The 14,938-nt window shown below is 40.4% G+C and overlaps 4 protein-coding genes across 5 annotated transcripts; 2 read left to right on the forward strand and 2 right to left on the reverse strand.

Annotated features, from left to right (window-relative positions):
* Positions 1-45: 45 nt before the first annotated feature.
* Positions 46-2,554, forward strand: LOC117916079 (dehydrodolichyl diphosphate synthase 2). The gene is made up of 3 exons (XM_034831900.1): positions 46-525; positions 625-692; positions 1,830-2,554. Exons 1-3 carry the CDS (start codon positions 103-105, stop codon positions 2,272-2,274), a joined length of 936 nt encoding a protein of 311 aa, XP_034687791.1. The 5' UTR covers positions 46-102; the 3' UTR covers positions 2,275-2,554.
* A 55-nt stretch (positions 2,555-2,609) lies between these two features.
* LOC117916080 (E3 ubiquitin-protein ligase AIRP2) lies at positions 2,610-7,172 on the forward strand. 2 transcript variants are annotated; one of them, XM_034831902.1, is made up of 6 exons: positions 2,610-2,694; positions 3,227-3,292; positions 5,531-5,681; positions 5,812-5,878; positions 6,025-6,262; positions 6,844-7,172. In XM_034831902.1, exons 3-6 carry the CDS (start codon positions 5,574-5,576, stop codon positions 7,052-7,054), a joined length of 624 nt encoding a protein of 207 aa, XP_034687793.1. In that variant the 5' UTR covers positions 2,610-2,694; positions 3,227-3,292; positions 5,531-5,573; the 3' UTR covers positions 7,055-7,172. The 2 variants fall into 2 exon arrangements, with proteins under 2 accessions (XP_034687793.1, XP_034687792.1); XM_034831901.1 differs by lacking the exons at positions 2,610-2,694; positions 3,227-3,292 and adding an exon at positions 4,189-4,690.
* A 137-nt stretch (positions 7,173-7,309) lies between these two features.
* LOC117916077 (ammonium transporter 1 member 3) lies at positions 7,310-9,062 on the reverse strand. The gene has a single exon (XM_034831898.1). It carries the CDS (start codon positions 8,897-8,899, stop codon positions 7,502-7,504), a length of 1,398 nt encoding a protein of 465 aa, XP_034687789.1. The 5' UTR covers positions 8,900-9,062; the 3' UTR covers positions 7,310-7,501.
* Positions 9,063-9,557: 495 nt separating this feature from the next.
* Positions 9,558-14,859, reverse strand: LOC117916076 (non-specific phospholipase C1). The gene is made up of 3 exons (XM_034831897.1): positions 13,619-14,859; positions 10,804-10,980; positions 9,558-10,220 (listed from the first exon to the last, which is right to left on the reverse strand). Exons 1-3 carry the CDS (start codon positions 14,715-14,717, stop codon positions 9,898-9,900), a joined length of 1,599 nt encoding a protein of 532 aa, XP_034687788.1. The 5' UTR covers positions 14,718-14,859; the 3' UTR covers positions 9,558-9,897.
* Positions 14,860-14,938: the final 79 nt, after the last annotated feature.

Raw genomic sequence — 14,938 nt, forward strand, 5'->3', positions numbered from 1 at the left:
GTTTTATTGGGTTGGCCTATTTATTTCACTCTACCAGTACAAACGTGGCAACACACAAGGAAGAGAAACATTATCCTAACCCTAGTCCTGAAACTCCTGATAATGCTCTCTTTTCGATTTCCAATTTCAGCTGATAACGCTCGCCATATTCTCAAGTCCAAACACTCTTCTTGTACTTTTCGAAGTAACAGAATCGATTCATTTTCTTTTCCTCCAATCCCAGTTCCCAGATTTCACAAACTTCGCACAGCTAAAACTGATGTAGTTGGGGAAGAAGAAGCAAGAGAAGTAAACGAGAGAGCGGAGGAATTTCCGGACGGTCTTCTTAGAGAACTGATGCCGGAACACGTGGCCGTCATTATGGACGGGAACGTGAGGTGGGCACAGAAGAGGGGTTTGCCGGCGGCGTCGGGTCACCAAGCAGGTGTGAGGTCGTTGAGAGAGCTGGTGGAGCTCTGTTGCAAATGGGGGATCAAAGTTCTCTCGGTTTTCGCATTTTCCTATGATAATTGGTCTCGTTCCGAAGTAAGTTGTGTGTGATATTTCGAGTTCGTATTTGTTTGGTGTTTTTGATTCAGTGATTTTGTGTTGAATTTCGTGACATTTAGCTTGGTTATCGTGCAGGGGGAGGTTGGTTTTCTTATGAGCTTGATCGAAAGAGTGGTCAAAGCTGAGCTGCCCACTTTTGGGAGGTTGGTGATAACTTGCTCCTCCTCTGTACAATATATTATCACTTTGAGGGAGAGATATAAATAGTGCTTAATATGAAACAAATGAAAGATGGTGTGCTTTAAGCTCTGTTTGGATTTTAGAAAAATTAATGGAAAATGTCAAAAATAGCTTGAGAAAGGAGTACATTTGTAAGTGAGCTTCAGTACTTCATTCCTTTACCTTTTGTATACAAAGGGAATGGTGAAAACCAATGGAGTGTGAGTGTGTTTCAAAGGAGATTATTAAAAATGTTGTGGTTTCAGAGAGATAAAACGAGCATATTGAAATGGAGGAGTTGATTTTTTTTCCCCACATTTTCTTAGCAACCAAGCAGAGTGTTGAAGAGAAATCATAGAATAATTGTCCCATAGTGCTTTTTTTTTTTTTTTTCCCCTTTTGTGTAGATAGATAATCTGTTGGCAGGAGGAATTTTAGTCAATGATCTTTACTTATTTTATTAATATATTTATATGTCTCTAGACTTTACCTTTTTGTTTCAAATAGGATCCCCCAACTATGTGGGAGCATATTGCTTTTTCAGGGTCAATGGTTTTTCATTATTCCTTTGGTGTCTGGCAATTGAATTGAACCGTGTACACTTTGTTAACTGTATGCATTCAACAATCAGGAAAAGTTAACACGGAGCTAGTACTAGATTCTCTTCTATAGCTTGAAAATGGATTTGTGAGGGACCTCATCTTTTAGCAAAATTTCTTTTCTTGATGTTGGGTAATCATATACTTGATTGAACTCCACAATAGCAATTGTCCCGTTCCATTTGTCATTCAGAACTCACTCTCTAGATATTAAAGGTTTGTGTCATGCACCATGTGTCATACACTTCTAGAGAGTAAGAGGATTTGTCTTGTCATTTACGTGTACAAACACTTAGTGAATGGCTGATGTTGAATATGGTCAGATGGTGATTGTTTGTGTATTTGTTTAACTGTCATGTTATATACATGTAAGTCCAGGGATTCTTATTTCTAGTGTAGCCATTGGACTGGTGTTGCTGGCAACATCATCATAGTTTTATTGCTATTGAGTTGGTGATCCTGAGGGTGCATGTGTAGAGAAAACATAGATTGAGTTGGTTTCTTGTTTTCTTATTTGAACAGGGAAGGCATTCGAGTGTCCGTGATTGGGGATGTGTCAAAGCTTCCTGAGCAACTACAGAAACTGATAATTGATGTAGAGGAGACCACTAAGGAGAACTCGCGATTACAGTTCATTGTGGCACTTAGCTATAGTGGGCAGCGTGACATACTACAAGCATGCAAAAACATTGGTCACAAAGTAAAGGATGGCCTTATCGAACCGGAAGACATCAACAAAAGCCTAATTGAACAGGAGCTACAAACAAACTGTACTGAATTTCCCTTCCCTGATCTACTTATACGAACTAGTGGCGAACTTAGAGTCAGCAATTTCATGTTGTGGCAAATAGCCTACACTGAACTTTGCTTTTTTAGCACACTGTGGCCTGATTTTGGGAAGGATGAGTTTGTGGAGGCCTTACGTTCTTTTCAGAAAAGGCAGAGACGATATGGTGGGCGAAACTGAGTTTACTAATTACATATAGATCCCCAACTTCTGCTCCATTCATATGGAGAACTTGTATACCATTATATGAAGTTGAATTCCTGAGAATTCACTTATTACACACAGATCCCCAACCTATACTCCATTCATATGGAAAACTTGTACCATTATATGAATCTCATTCTTCAGAAGGGAACTGATCATACCCTGCTTCCAAGTTTTAAGCATGAAGTAGCTTGCCATTTATGTACATACTTTTACTTCATACATGTCTATTCTGTAATGATATAAGCATTCAACACTCTCCTGCTGATGAATTTATTTGTTATTGTTGGTCATCTTGGCAGGGGTAAATCTCCTTTCTTTTCATCCTACTTGCAGACAAAGAGCCATGGATGAGTTTAAATATTCTAAATGTGTTACTGCAGATTATACAACAAGGTGACTTACTACAAGATCCCCATCTACCTGTACTAAAAAAATGTCAGATGGTTGTGTGATTAGTGCGGGTTATTTTTATTTCTTATTCACTTTGTATTAGTGCAGATTCATACAAGATTGCCAGCAAAGGTCTCTCATCTATATCTGTATATATTTAAGACTATTCAGATGGTCGTGCCATAGTGTCCGATCATATGAAGTGACCTATATAGGTTAAAGATGGCAATGAATAATTCAGCAATTTCCAATACTATTGTGACCCTGATTTTAACCTTACGACTTTTCTGCCTGGGTAAAATGGTTGACATTGTGCTTAATGTTGGAACAATTTTGAGTTGATTAGAAAGCCCTTTGACATTAAAAGAGCTTCGTCCTTGTCCACACCAACATTGTCTCCAAGTCCAAATTTCAGATGTTTGGCATGGATTGCTTTACTGAACTATTGGAAAGTGATGTCCTAAACTGTTATACTACAAAGCTTGCCCATGTGCCACTTTTCTAACCAAATGTCTCTATTACCCTCGAACTGCAGATGACACCTGCAGGAGAGGCCACCACAGCCCATCAAATGGAATTTTGGCCCTTCTATCAATAAAATGTAAGTCTTCCTATTTTTTATTTTTCATATTAGTTTCAAAGTGTATTTTGAATATGTGACTTTTTTAGAACTCAATAACCGTAAATTTAAAATGTGGTTTTAAAGTATGTAGCGGTTTCATAAGCCATAATTAGAAGGGTGGCTTGTAATAAGGGAAACAGCTTCTTTGAACCCAAATCCCTTCAGATGTTCCCGCATTTTGTAAACACTGGACCCCGTACAAGAGGAAAAACCCCACCCAAACTCAATAGTTCTAAAGGGCCCTTTTCTTATCCATTGACATCCTTTGATTCTTTTACTAATTCACGAAATTACTATAATACCCTCATAGTGAAAGAGGATGTGTGTAAATTACAAAATGCCTCTCTTCAACTTCCCCACACATCCATAAAAACCTAATTCACCACCTGCTTCCCTTATCGAGGATGGAATGAATAGAAGGGGAGGAGGAAGTGGGAGTCTGGTAGAGGAATGGAAAGAAAGTGAGGGATAGTAGGTGGGGGCAATTCGAGCATTTCACTTATGTTCTTATTTAAAACATAAAATCTCATAAAAAAAATCCCTTTTAAATATTAGCGTGTGAAATATAAGGTGGGTTGAGAGCACTTTCTAGAGTTTGAGGGAAATGTTTTTGGAAATAGTTTTAACAAATAACAAAAGTTTATTTAAGAACATAAAATCTTCTTAATCTGTTTTTATTTCTTAAAAAATAATTTTTGTATACAATATTTTATTTTTAATTATTTTCTAGCTTTGTATAATTATTTTTATAATAATTATAAAAAAAATAAAAAGATATTGTCTGTTTTTAAAAAAATTTTAAAAATTTATATATTTTTTTTTGTTATCAAACATTTTTTTATTTATTTTTATTCTGGATAACAAAAATATGTTTTCAAAAACAAATACACAGCCTTTTGTGTGTTTTGAGGTTGTGGAGGGATTTACGCGGAGTCGGCCGTTGTGGTAATCCAACCTCTAGGTGGGCCATAAAGAAAACGTGGGGCGCCCTTGGAATATGGATTGGAAAAGGAAGCCCAAACGACACTTGCTGTAAGGATAGGAATCATAGGATAAATCCGTAATTAAAGCCCGGGACATTGACTCCACCTTTGTTTCACTCCAATTTGGCTTCTTATAAGAATTTGCAACGGCGTAGAGCCCTGCGTTCAGACGCCTCGCCACGGATTTTGTTCAAGTGGGACAGCCCAAACCACTCCCTCACTCACTTTGCATTTGGAACTCTCTGGGGTTTTAATTTTCTCGGTTTCTTCTTTTTCTTCTTTTCGTTTTCCTTGTTGTATGGAATTCATTTTCCAGGCAAAACAGGGAGATGGGGAAGTCGTTCATTGACTCTCTGAAATTGCTTGAAGCAGATATTCAGCATGCAAATACCCTGTAACTCTCTTTCTCTTAGATTTGATTTTTCATCTTGGTGGCTGAAAAGGGTTTTAAGCTATTGAATTTTTGGTTGTTCGGCACTGAATTCAGTGCGGTTTTTCGTGTTTGTTTTTGGAAACAGAAACATCATAGAAGAAAAGTTTGGAATTTTATGTCGAACGGTGGGTTGGGCTTTTGAAATACTATCTTTTTTCTTTTGGGTGTATGGACTGAAGATGATAGTGATCAAGTTGGTGTGGCGTAATCAACTGCATCTAATTCTGCAGATTTCCCTTTTCTCTTTGTTATTACCAATATTGCTATTGTTTGATAGTCTGTTTTGTCACTCTGTTTTTGCATTCCCCTTTCTCATATTTAAGGCTTGGAATGGTTGTTTTGGTGCCATTCGGCGAAGATTGTTATGGGGCTCTCAGGCAGAGGTGGCCAATCTCCAACTAAAAACGGGGTCTTTTAACCTTATAATATGTGATGCTTTCCTTCAGTTTCCACCTCCCTTTGTCCTATCGAGTATAATGCTATTCTTACTTGCTCATGTTTCTGTATCATCACTGGGTTGGGTAATTTTTCGGGTCAATTTGGATCAGGGTTCTCAATTTAGAACTGTATTGGAGCTTCTAGTGGATTTTTATCTGTCAATTAAAGCACAACATTTTCACGCTCACGATTCTGTCCACCTGCCTTTTTTCTTCTTATACCATGTTCAATTCTTTTTCTTTTGCATGAAGGTCAGCCACTAGTTTTATTTATTGTTTTAGGGAGAAATTTTTTTCCAGATATTTGTTAATCCTGCTTTATGATTCCTTGTTCATTTATTTGCTTCTTGTCTTGCTTTTCCAGTGCTTTGGGTCATCCAAGGGAGAAAGATGGAGCCTGCATTCAAATGAGACTGTCATACTGTCCAGCTGCCCGCTTATTTCTTTTTCTTGTTCAGTGGACTGATTGTAACCTTGCTGGTGCCCTTGGATTGCTGAGAATTCTTATTTATTTGGTATTTTGTTTGTGTTCTTTTCATTTTCATTTTTTTATTTATGTAATAATTTTGCACCGCCTTCCCTGTAAAGTAATTCTGATATAACTTCTTCCTTGTTGATTTGCTGCATTATGTTGGACTTTTACAGACTTACTCCGATGGCAAGACCACCATGTCTATTTATGAAAGGAAAGCAAGCATTAGAGACTTTTATGGTGAGTGAGATTTAGAGAATTCAAGAATCATTTAAGTTTTCTATGAGAATTTGTACTGTTTCTGCACTTGTGATTTTTTGGGTGAGAGAACTTTACCAACTATATTAACAACTTGAGTGCTTACAAGTTTGGTTTTCTACAAACAGCGGTGATATTTCCTTCTTTACTGCAACTTCAAAGAGGGATCACAGATTTGGATGATAGGAAACAGAAAGAGTTATGTGCTAAGAAGTATAAAAGAAGGGATGACGGATTAGAGAAGAGAAAACTCTCCGAAGCTGAACTAGAATGGGAAGAAGACTGTGGTATTTGCATGGAGATGAAAAGCAAAGTTGTATTGCCCAACTGTGGCCATTCATTGTGCTTGATGTGCTATCGGAACTGGTGAGCTCCCTATTTTATTTCTCCAAACATCTTTTGTATACCCTTTAATCTACTTGGTTAGAATGGTTGAATTTAGTCACTTTTTATTTTCCTTTCACCATTTAGAGTTCATACTTTAACATTGATATCTTTCTCCAACATATTATTCCAACTTACCTTAGAAGTATTTGGACCATCTTATGGTAATTGGGTTTTCACTCTTTGATTGAAATAGGGTTGTGGACTATCATCTTTGTGGATTCCATTTCTTTGTGAACTTGTATTGGCATATGGGAAGGAGCATGGTCCTCCTAACCATGGAACTTTTCTTTGGTTGCTACTAGGTCATCCCTCTAGTTTCAAGGGTGGACATTACCTCTATGATTAGTTCATTGCATATTTAAGTTATCCGTCCAGTCTCAAAGATGGGCATTTGTCAGTGGATGCATTATTGATTTAATCACCTCATTATTGCAAATTAGCAAACATCCTTTTGGAATAGAGTAGGATGTTGCTTATGGTTGCGTGTTATTGTTGGTTCAGCCCGTGTTTTTGCCTTTCCTGCTAATGTTCTGATGATGTTCCTTTGGTGTTTGCTGCAGGCGTAATCGGTCTCAGTCATGCCCCTTTTGTCGGGATTGCCTCAAAAGGATGAACTCAGGTGACCTTTGGATATACACAGATAACACTGATATTGTCGATTTAACCTATATCATGAGAGAGAACTTAAAAAGGCTGTTCATGTACATAGATAGATTGCCTCTCGTCATTCCAGATCCTGTATATGTTCCCTATGAGTCTCATCTCGGGTGAGAGCTTATTCATGGGCTCTATGAACAGTCTTTATATAGGAAACCTAGCTGTATATTTGTCCCACGTGAACAATACACAAATTCACATTGGAAACAACAATGCCTCTCTGTTGGCCTCAGGTTTCACTTTTTGTTCCTATTTCAAACAGGTTTATGTAAATCTTTGAAGAGAGCTAGAGACTCATGTCTTTGATTCACTAGGGAGAGTTTTACTTAATCAGAATCACTTGGGATACTTGTTTTAACAAAGTTGAACTTGCAGACAAAGTACATGCCTTCAGCAATGTACTGTTAATGAATGTGGTTTTGCATGGAAGGGCAAAACAATGTTCAATTTGAGGAACTTACAACTTCACTGGAAAAAATGATGAAGAATTTTGGCCAATTTGGCTATTTAGCAGACAATTTTGCAAGCCTTGATAAAAACCTGAAAAACCACACATCATAGTCAAGTTCTCTGATCTTGCAACCTCATGTAGTCCGCATAAAACCGAGGATGACCCTCGTCTGGGTGGGCAACGTAGGCGTAGCCACCATGGCTGGAGATGTCAAGCCCTGCAACCTCCTCCTCAGTGGATATCCTCAATATTTTAAGCTTATGCAGAGCGTAGAAAAGTGGGCCCATTGTGATACTGACCCAGCATATGATCGCCAAAACCTCAACCACCTGGCATCCAATCAAGCCCCAACCCCCACCCATGAACAACCCATATGGTCTCACCACCCCACTCTCCCCTGAATCATAGGCTTGAACCACAAACTCCTCTTTTGCAAACAAGCCAGTGAAGATCAAACCCCAGGCTCCACACCCACCATGCAACTGGGTCGCCTCTAATGGGTCATCAAAGCCGAGTTTCAGGGCCAGGATGTTGAGACCAATCAGGACCCAGGCTGAGAAGAACCCGCATACAATTGCAGCCCATGGCTCGACCACGGAGCAGCCTGATGTGATGGCCACAAACCCACCCAGAACCCCATTGCAAACATCCAGTGCGTCCCAGTGACCCACTATCAGTCGCCGGCCGAACAAGGTAGCAATTCCGGCAGCTGAACCAGCCAGTGTTGTGGTCACTGCTGTGCGGCCCACGGCGGTCCAGTTACCTTGGTCGGTAGTGGTTGGGTAGGAGACGAGGATTTTGTCGAATGAACCTGGGTTGAACCCAAACCACCCGAACCACAGCAAGAATGTGCCAAGCACCACTAGAGTGGCGTTGTGACCTCGCATGGGTACGGGTTTACCAAATGCATCAAACCGCCCGACCCGTGGGCCTTCAATGAAGGCACCCCATAATCCGGCGATTCCGCCCACTAAATGGACAACGCCGCTTCCGGCGAAGTCGATTGCGCCGGAACCAAACAGGAGGTTGCTCGAGCTGGGGCTGAGCCACCCGTTGGAAGACCAGAGCCAGTGGACCACGACAGGATAGACAAAGCCAGTGAGGAAGAAGGAGAAGATCAGATAGGCGCTGAACTGGGTGCGTTCAGCGATGGAGCCGCTGGTGATGCCAGCCACGGCTATGGCGAAAGCCCACTGGTAGAGGAAGTAGCTGTAGTCGTAGGTGGAATTAGGGATGTCTTTGAGAGCGAAATAGTCGGTGCCAATGAAGGGGTTGGAGGCGGAGCCAGAGCCAAAGGCAAAGGCGAAGCCAAAGAAGTAGTAGGAGATGCTGCCGACGACGGCGTCGACCACATTGGTGAGCATGATGTTCATGGCGTTCTTGGCTCGGACTGAGCCAGCACAGAGCATGGCAAACCCAAGCTGCATCACAAAGACCAAGTAAGCTGAAAAGAGAAGATAAACCGTATTGATGGAATCTGTAACACTTGCTTCCCATGAGACCTCCATCACTGTTTGAGAGAGAGAGAGGAAAATGGCTGGTCAATACATTTGAATGGTTGGATAGGTAGGGGATAGAGGAGTAAGGAAGAAGATGGTTGGATAGGTACATTTGAATGGTAGTTAATACTTCTTTTGAACTGTATGTGGACCGGTAAAGCAAGACTCAAAACGGCGTCGTTCTTAGGTTTAGGTTTGAAAGGATTGGTCGAGGCTCGTCCACGGGCCACACGTTCCTGCTAACCTTCTTGCTGTTCTTTCAGACCCAAAAAAAATAAAGAAATAAAAGAATAATAAAATTACCCAAAAAAAGAAAAAATAAAAGAAGAAAAAGCAAAAAGTGAAGAAGATATTACAACTGGTTACAACTTACAAGCAAAATGCTTCCAATTCTAGTAAAAAAAGTATCATTTGGACAAAGGCACTATTTAAATGTTAGGTACCATATTTAAAAGTTAGGTATGCCATTAATTTCTCTAGTCATTCTTCCATTCTTTCCATTAATAAAAAAAAATTAGAACAGATAATTACTTAAGATATCATTATCATTGATTCCTATCATCTTTTCGAATCTGAATCTTATTCATAACCGTAGACTAAGAAAAGCCTGGTTAACGAGGGACATTTTTCTATACCTATATGATCATTTTTCCACGCCTCTCATGGATAGTGGGACAATACAATGACTTTATAAATAAAGAAATGCTTCCCCATAAGCAAGAGAAAAGCTAAAAATTATGCAATGGAACAGCCGAGTCTGAATCAGAAGTGTACCCACTTGATCCAACACAAATGTGTGGAAGAAGTCCCTAATGAGATAGCCATCCATCTCAGTGATTTGAGTATCATGAAAGGCTAGAAGCCCTTTTAATTTTGGGTGTCACTGACCTATCGTTCTGTTTGATAGATGGACCTACTACATACATGAATATAAAGTTTAGAAGAATGATACACGTATAATAGTGGAAGAGCTGGAGCTTGTATATACAGGTATTCCTGAAGTGGAATCATTGGGTTTCTACGTACTTCTTGTAATCTGGCCCCATAGTTCTGCTAGTGAGTGAAGGTCTCATTGTGACAATGGCAGAGTCGTTGGCCCCGGCTCTTAGAGCAGCCTTTCCAGCTTCCAGAAACCTTCTCACTGCATCCTCTGCATACCGGTTGGCTTCACCCACAGTCATGCTTTTGCCAATGTATGGGTAGGTATTCAGGACATAATCACCATTTAGCTGGGATGCAAGCTGGATCAGTTCGACTTGGAATTCAGAGAGGCTCAAATCTTCATTTGGTCCCCGTGGCCTCAGTGGTGTTGTTATCTCCGGAAGTGTTTCTATACAATCAGCCAGGTAACAGAGTTGATCTTGAATATTTGATGATATAGATTAACAGAAAATAAAACAGAACTGTGTGACAAAATAATATCAAATCAAAGCATGTTAACCATGCATCTTAATCTTGGGTCCTTAGTGTCACATCTAGGAGACGTGTACCATTCCAAATCTATTGAGAGATGATTTGACTTTGGAGATTAATAGCCAACAAATTCTGGTGAAAAAATAACCATGGACCATCCTTTCAACAGCTCTGTACGCTATCTATATCATTGACATTAATAGGGTAAAACTAAAACTCTCGTTCCTTTGTAACCTTAGGATTTTATCTCAAATATTATTCTCGCAAAGGATTCAGGATATGATTGCAGATGCCAACTGCAAGATCCGAAGCAAGGACCAAGTAAGGGAATTGGTGAAGAATAACTACTATAACAGTACTTAGATGTGTCAACATCATCTATAATAGGGCACTAAGGTACATATCATGAAGCCTTAGCTAGCAAACTAATATGGAAACTTTTTATAGTCTGTGAACAATATGCAGCTCATTAGGTGCTTATTAAGGGAATTGATATGAACCTGGGCAATCATCACGAGGAGTGTCACGGAAGTAGAAATAATTCTCAAAAGTTCCAGCCCATGCATCCCTCTTAGTCAGGAAATTTGACTTCAGATTGAAAAGCTTCTTTACAGTTGCAGGGATGGAAGAGTGTTCAAACTGTGAATGTGGGGTTGGCCCAGTTGGCTCATGAATCACTGCACCAAACAATAGAGTCAATCTGCAAGTGGGAGGACTCAAATCCAAAAACATAGTAAAAGTAGAACAGTTATGAAGTTACACGGTGAAGTAATTTTCAGAATGTACAAAATATGCATCCCCTGCAAGTTTGGAACTTTAAACAGTACCAATGAAATAGAAGCAGCACCAAAATAATGATCAAAAGAAAACAGCCAGAGATTTTGTTCCTCAACTTGTAATCAAATGGGTGGCAAACTCCTATGCATCATGCCTGAACATGATCCAACCTGATTTTGGAACTGATTTGCTTGCACGAGCCTTGGTCAGTCAAGAAGGTTGGACAAGGGACAATAAATCACTTTGGGTTCAGGTAAAATAGAATGCAGGGTTATACTAGTTGAGCAACCTGGTTGAGTTTTGAGCAGGAACACTGTTTTCACCCAGTTTTCCCAATACATGGGATGGCCCAAAAAAACATAAAGACGTCACACTGGTGATTCACATCTTGGAACACTGACAATAATAACTGATAAAACAACCATGGAAAGGAATTATTTTCATAAGTCTGAGATGAGACTAAAATCTGAAGTTAATTTTCTATGCAACCCTTTCTTCCTTCAATAATTGTTGTTATTGCAAGTTATGGCCAGACAATGGCAGGGATTTTGATGCATGCTCTCCTTCCACTGCTTGGTTCCCTGGGACTTGAATGTAAGACTTATTTTGTGGTGAGCTCAAGGTTGAGGCAGGATTAATTTTGTGAAGAGTATTGACAGCCACATCTTTTTGGAACCCTTTCTCCAGATAGATAATAAGAGGGATGCCAGATACAATTATTTTTCCTCTGCAAGAAATTACAGAGGTTACTTCCTTTTTGGATTTTATGGAAGCTGACACATCTCAACCTGTAATGTTTTTTTTTGTTTTTTGATAAGTACATCTCAACCTGTAATGTTAATGCATGATTGATTCTTAATCTCCAATACCATGCAACTAAAGGGTTACCAAATTTAAGAAACAAGTACAATGTATGTCCCATATGGATAGCATGATGACTCATTTGCAGTCCTTCACAACTAAACCAGACAATAAGAAACCATTAATCACAAGTGCTCAAAGCTAAACTGCAAAATCAATATTAAATGTTCCTTAACTGTCTCACAAATATTATAGCTTACTTAAAGCTACTTTGTTATTACTTCTATTAGACAATCAATTTTCCAAAAAAGTTGAGTTTGTAGGATTTTAGCCCCACAACGTATATCATGCATTCTAACACCCACCCTCTAGATGTGAACTTAATAAATTGAGGAAATAAAGCAGCTTTGTTTAGGCTTAATAAATTGTGAAAACAAACATGTAGTGACATTCAGACATACGACTTCTCCTTACACGAGGCTCTAATACTGTATTAGATAACCAATTTTCCCAAAAGCTTAAGACTATAGGATTTGGGCCTACAATGTATATCAAGCACTATAGGATTCACATCTTGGAACACTGACAATAATAACTGGTAATTCCAAGTAAGGAAGGCATTATGGCAATTGGCAACCAAGGCCACATCAAGACTGAAGGAAAGGCACATACTGGACATGGATTATTTCACCAGGAAGCTGATCTAAGCAAATTAACCTAGAACCCCTTTATAAAGTTGTGAGAACAAACTGCAAATGGTGCTCAATTCAAACAAGTAAGGCTAGGATTTTATTAAGATAACTACTTGAACCCTGTGTTGCACTTCTTCAAACTATTTCCATACCATCAGATGCTCAACCCTTCAGAAGCACGACATAGGGTTCCACCTCCTTAATGGACAGTGCAATTAAACCCAAATCCCAGTGTCAATGGCTGCAAGTCACTCTCTAAACAATTTTCTACCTAATATAGCTGGGTTCCCTACTTCGTTACATGGAACATCCATATAATTCCATCTACTTCCACCATAGTATTCCATTTAAGTCTAGGGGAAACCAGATACTGCTGGCACATCACCATGCAAGATTGTCTGTGCTGTCCAAATGTAGAGGACAAGCAGACAACCTTTTCTCATGGCTTTGCCCCACAAGCATAGTCCTCTGGCATTTCCCTAAAGTGTCGGAGTCTGCTATCAAGCAGCTGAACCTCCACCGAAATTGTTGATCCTTGACAATATTCATACAAAGGGGACCAACTGAAAGTTACTAGAAGTACCCCCAGGAAAATATGGTTACCATAACATTAAGCAAGAGGTTTGGTCTCTTCTGTTATTCCTCCACAGGATTCTACAATCATCTCTCTCCCCACAGCCGCAGACTAAGCCTACCCCGACATGCCATGCATGTAACCTTATACTATATCAAATTCCATTTCACAACCTATACTTAGGAAATCCAAAGGAGCCATTCAATTTACTCTAAACCTAACTGTCTGCCCATCTGATCAAACAAGCACAAGGCCTGCAATATAACTACCGAAGAACCTCACATCTATGAGAAAACCATAATTCTAGAATAAATTACCAGTTTTCTACTAAAAAAAATTGCCATCAAATACTCAATGAGAAATAATATTACCAGGCAAATCACCAAGAAATGCGGCTAATGCATAACTTTAAACCACAATAAAGAAAATAAACCAATAATCAAGAAGCAGTCCAAAGAAAAAAAAACTCACCAGTGCCCTTCTCAATCCATGGTGAGACCAGTATGGTGGGAACCCGAACACCCAACCGATCAAACCGAAAATAAAAAGGATCAGGCCCAATGATCCCATCTGGGTTTGGGACACCAGATACAGGGGTGGGCACATGATCATAGAACCCACCATGCTCATCATATGTGATCAACAATGCCATCTCCTTCCACTGAGGGCTAGAACGCAGAATCTCATAAACCTCCTTCACAAACTTCTGCCCAATGGCCACATCGTGTGATGGGTGATCATCATTCGCCGGAAACTCCTTCACATCGAAGTACCGCTGCTCTATCACCACATAATTCGGAAGCTTACCCCTCTTAGCATGCAATTTGAACTTTAATGCATAGTCATGAAACCTAGTCACGTGCTTCAGCTTCCTCAAGCTCTTGAAGAACAGTGTTGCAGGGATGTTCTGGTAATAAATCCCAAAGGAGAGGTCATTTTCGTCCAACGAATCGAAAATCGTCCTCTGTGGAAACCCATGGATGAGGTCTTTCCGTACATTGCTCGTCGCACCGTGCGACGTCGCTGAGTGGACGTAGAACCGGTTCGGCTGAGTCGACGCCGGAACCGCCGCGAACCAGCGGTCGAACACCGCGAACTCGTTCGCCAGCGCAGTGTAAACCGGCAGAACCGCCGGCTTGAACCCGCTCATAACGGTTTTCGACAAACCCTCACTCATGTTCTTCGCCTGCTGCGCGAACCCGCTCATCGGAGCCGGATTCTGGAACCAATCCCCCGTGCCGAACACCTGTTCACGAATTGCCTGAAACGAGTGGCCTGGGTCGGAGTCCACGAACAGAGCATCATCGGAGACCCAAATTTCTGGCGAGTCTGGGTCAGAGGCGTTAACTCGGTTCGATTCTTTCCCCGTTAGACCATCGATTTCGGGTCGAGCCGATTTGAGCCAACCGAGAACGTGATCGAAGGAGCGATTCTCCATGACCAGTACCACGAGGGTTTTGATGGGGCCATGGATTTTGTATTTTCCGTGTATGTTGAAGTCGAGAGACTCTGAAGAAAAAACCAGGTAGAGGAGGACGACGGCAGCTAAGAGGGCCCGCCTGGAGGCCATGGCATGAGACTATTTGACTGGACGACCGGCGATCAGAGGAAGGGCATAGTGGTCTTTTCGAAGAAAAATAACAGCAGCGAGTTGGTCGTATCACGGTAACGTAGAAGACAACAATTGCCGGCAGGAAACTTTGCTTTGGGTTTGCGAATTTTTTTAAACCTCGATCACTGTGCACGTGGCATCTTCGTGTAACCTTAAACAAGGAATCTCTATCCCTCATG

This window comes from Vitis riparia, chromosome 6 (genome assembly GCF_004353265.1).
Source record: "Vitis riparia cultivar Riparia Gloire de Montpellier isolate 1030 chromosome 6, EGFV_Vit.rip_1.0, whole genome shotgun sequence".
Lineage (NCBI taxonomy): Eukaryota > Viridiplantae > Streptophyta > Magnoliopsida > Vitales > Vitaceae > Vitis > Vitis riparia.

What these genes read in the sequence shown, in the direction of transcription:
- LOC117916079 (XM_034831900.1), top strand. Translation starts at nt 103, where the DNA reads ATGCTCTCTTTTCGATTTCCAATTTCAGCTGATAACGCTCGCCATATT. An exon ending in ATAATTGGTCTCGTTCCGAA is followed by an intron (nt 526 to 624) that starts GTAAGTTGTGTG and finishes GTTATCGTGCAG; the next exon opens with GGGGAGGTTGGTTTTCTTAT. An exon ending in GAGCTGCCCACTTTTGGGAG is followed by an intron (nt 693 to 1,829) that starts GTTGGTGATAAC and finishes TTATTTGAACAG; the next exon opens with GGAAGGCATTCGAGTGTCCG.
- LOC117916080 (XM_034831901.1), top strand. Translation starts at nt 4,626, where the DNA reads ATGGGGAAGTCGTTCATTGACTCTCTGAAATTGCTTGAAGCAGATATT. An exon ending in TGAGAATTCTTATTTATTTG is followed by an intron (nt 5,682 to 5,811) that starts GTATTTTGTTTG and finishes GGACTTTTACAG; the next exon opens with ACTTACTCCGATGGCAAGAC. An exon ending in TTGATGTGCTATCGGAACTG is followed by an intron (nt 6,263 to 6,843) that starts GTGAGCTCCCTA and finishes TGTTTGCTGCAG; the next exon opens with GCGTAATCGGTCTCAGTCAT.
- LOC117916077 (XM_034831898.1), bottom strand. Translation starts at nt 8,899, where the DNA reads ATGGAGGTCTCATGGGAAGCAAGTGTTACAGATTCCATCAATACGGTT.
- LOC117916076 (XM_034831897.1), bottom strand. Translation starts at nt 14,717, where the DNA reads ATGGCCTCCAGGCGGGCCCTCTTAGCTGCCGTCGTCCTCCTCTACCTG. An exon ending in ATGGATTGAGAAGGGCACTG is followed by an intron (nt 10,981 to 13,618) that starts GTGAGTTTTTTT and finishes TGTTTGGTGCAG; the next exon opens with TGATTCATGAGCCAACTGGG. An exon ending in TCCTCGTGATGATTGCCCAG is followed by an intron (nt 10,221 to 10,803) that starts GTTCATATCAAT and finishes CTGATTGTATAG; the next exon opens with AAACACTTCCGGAGATAACA.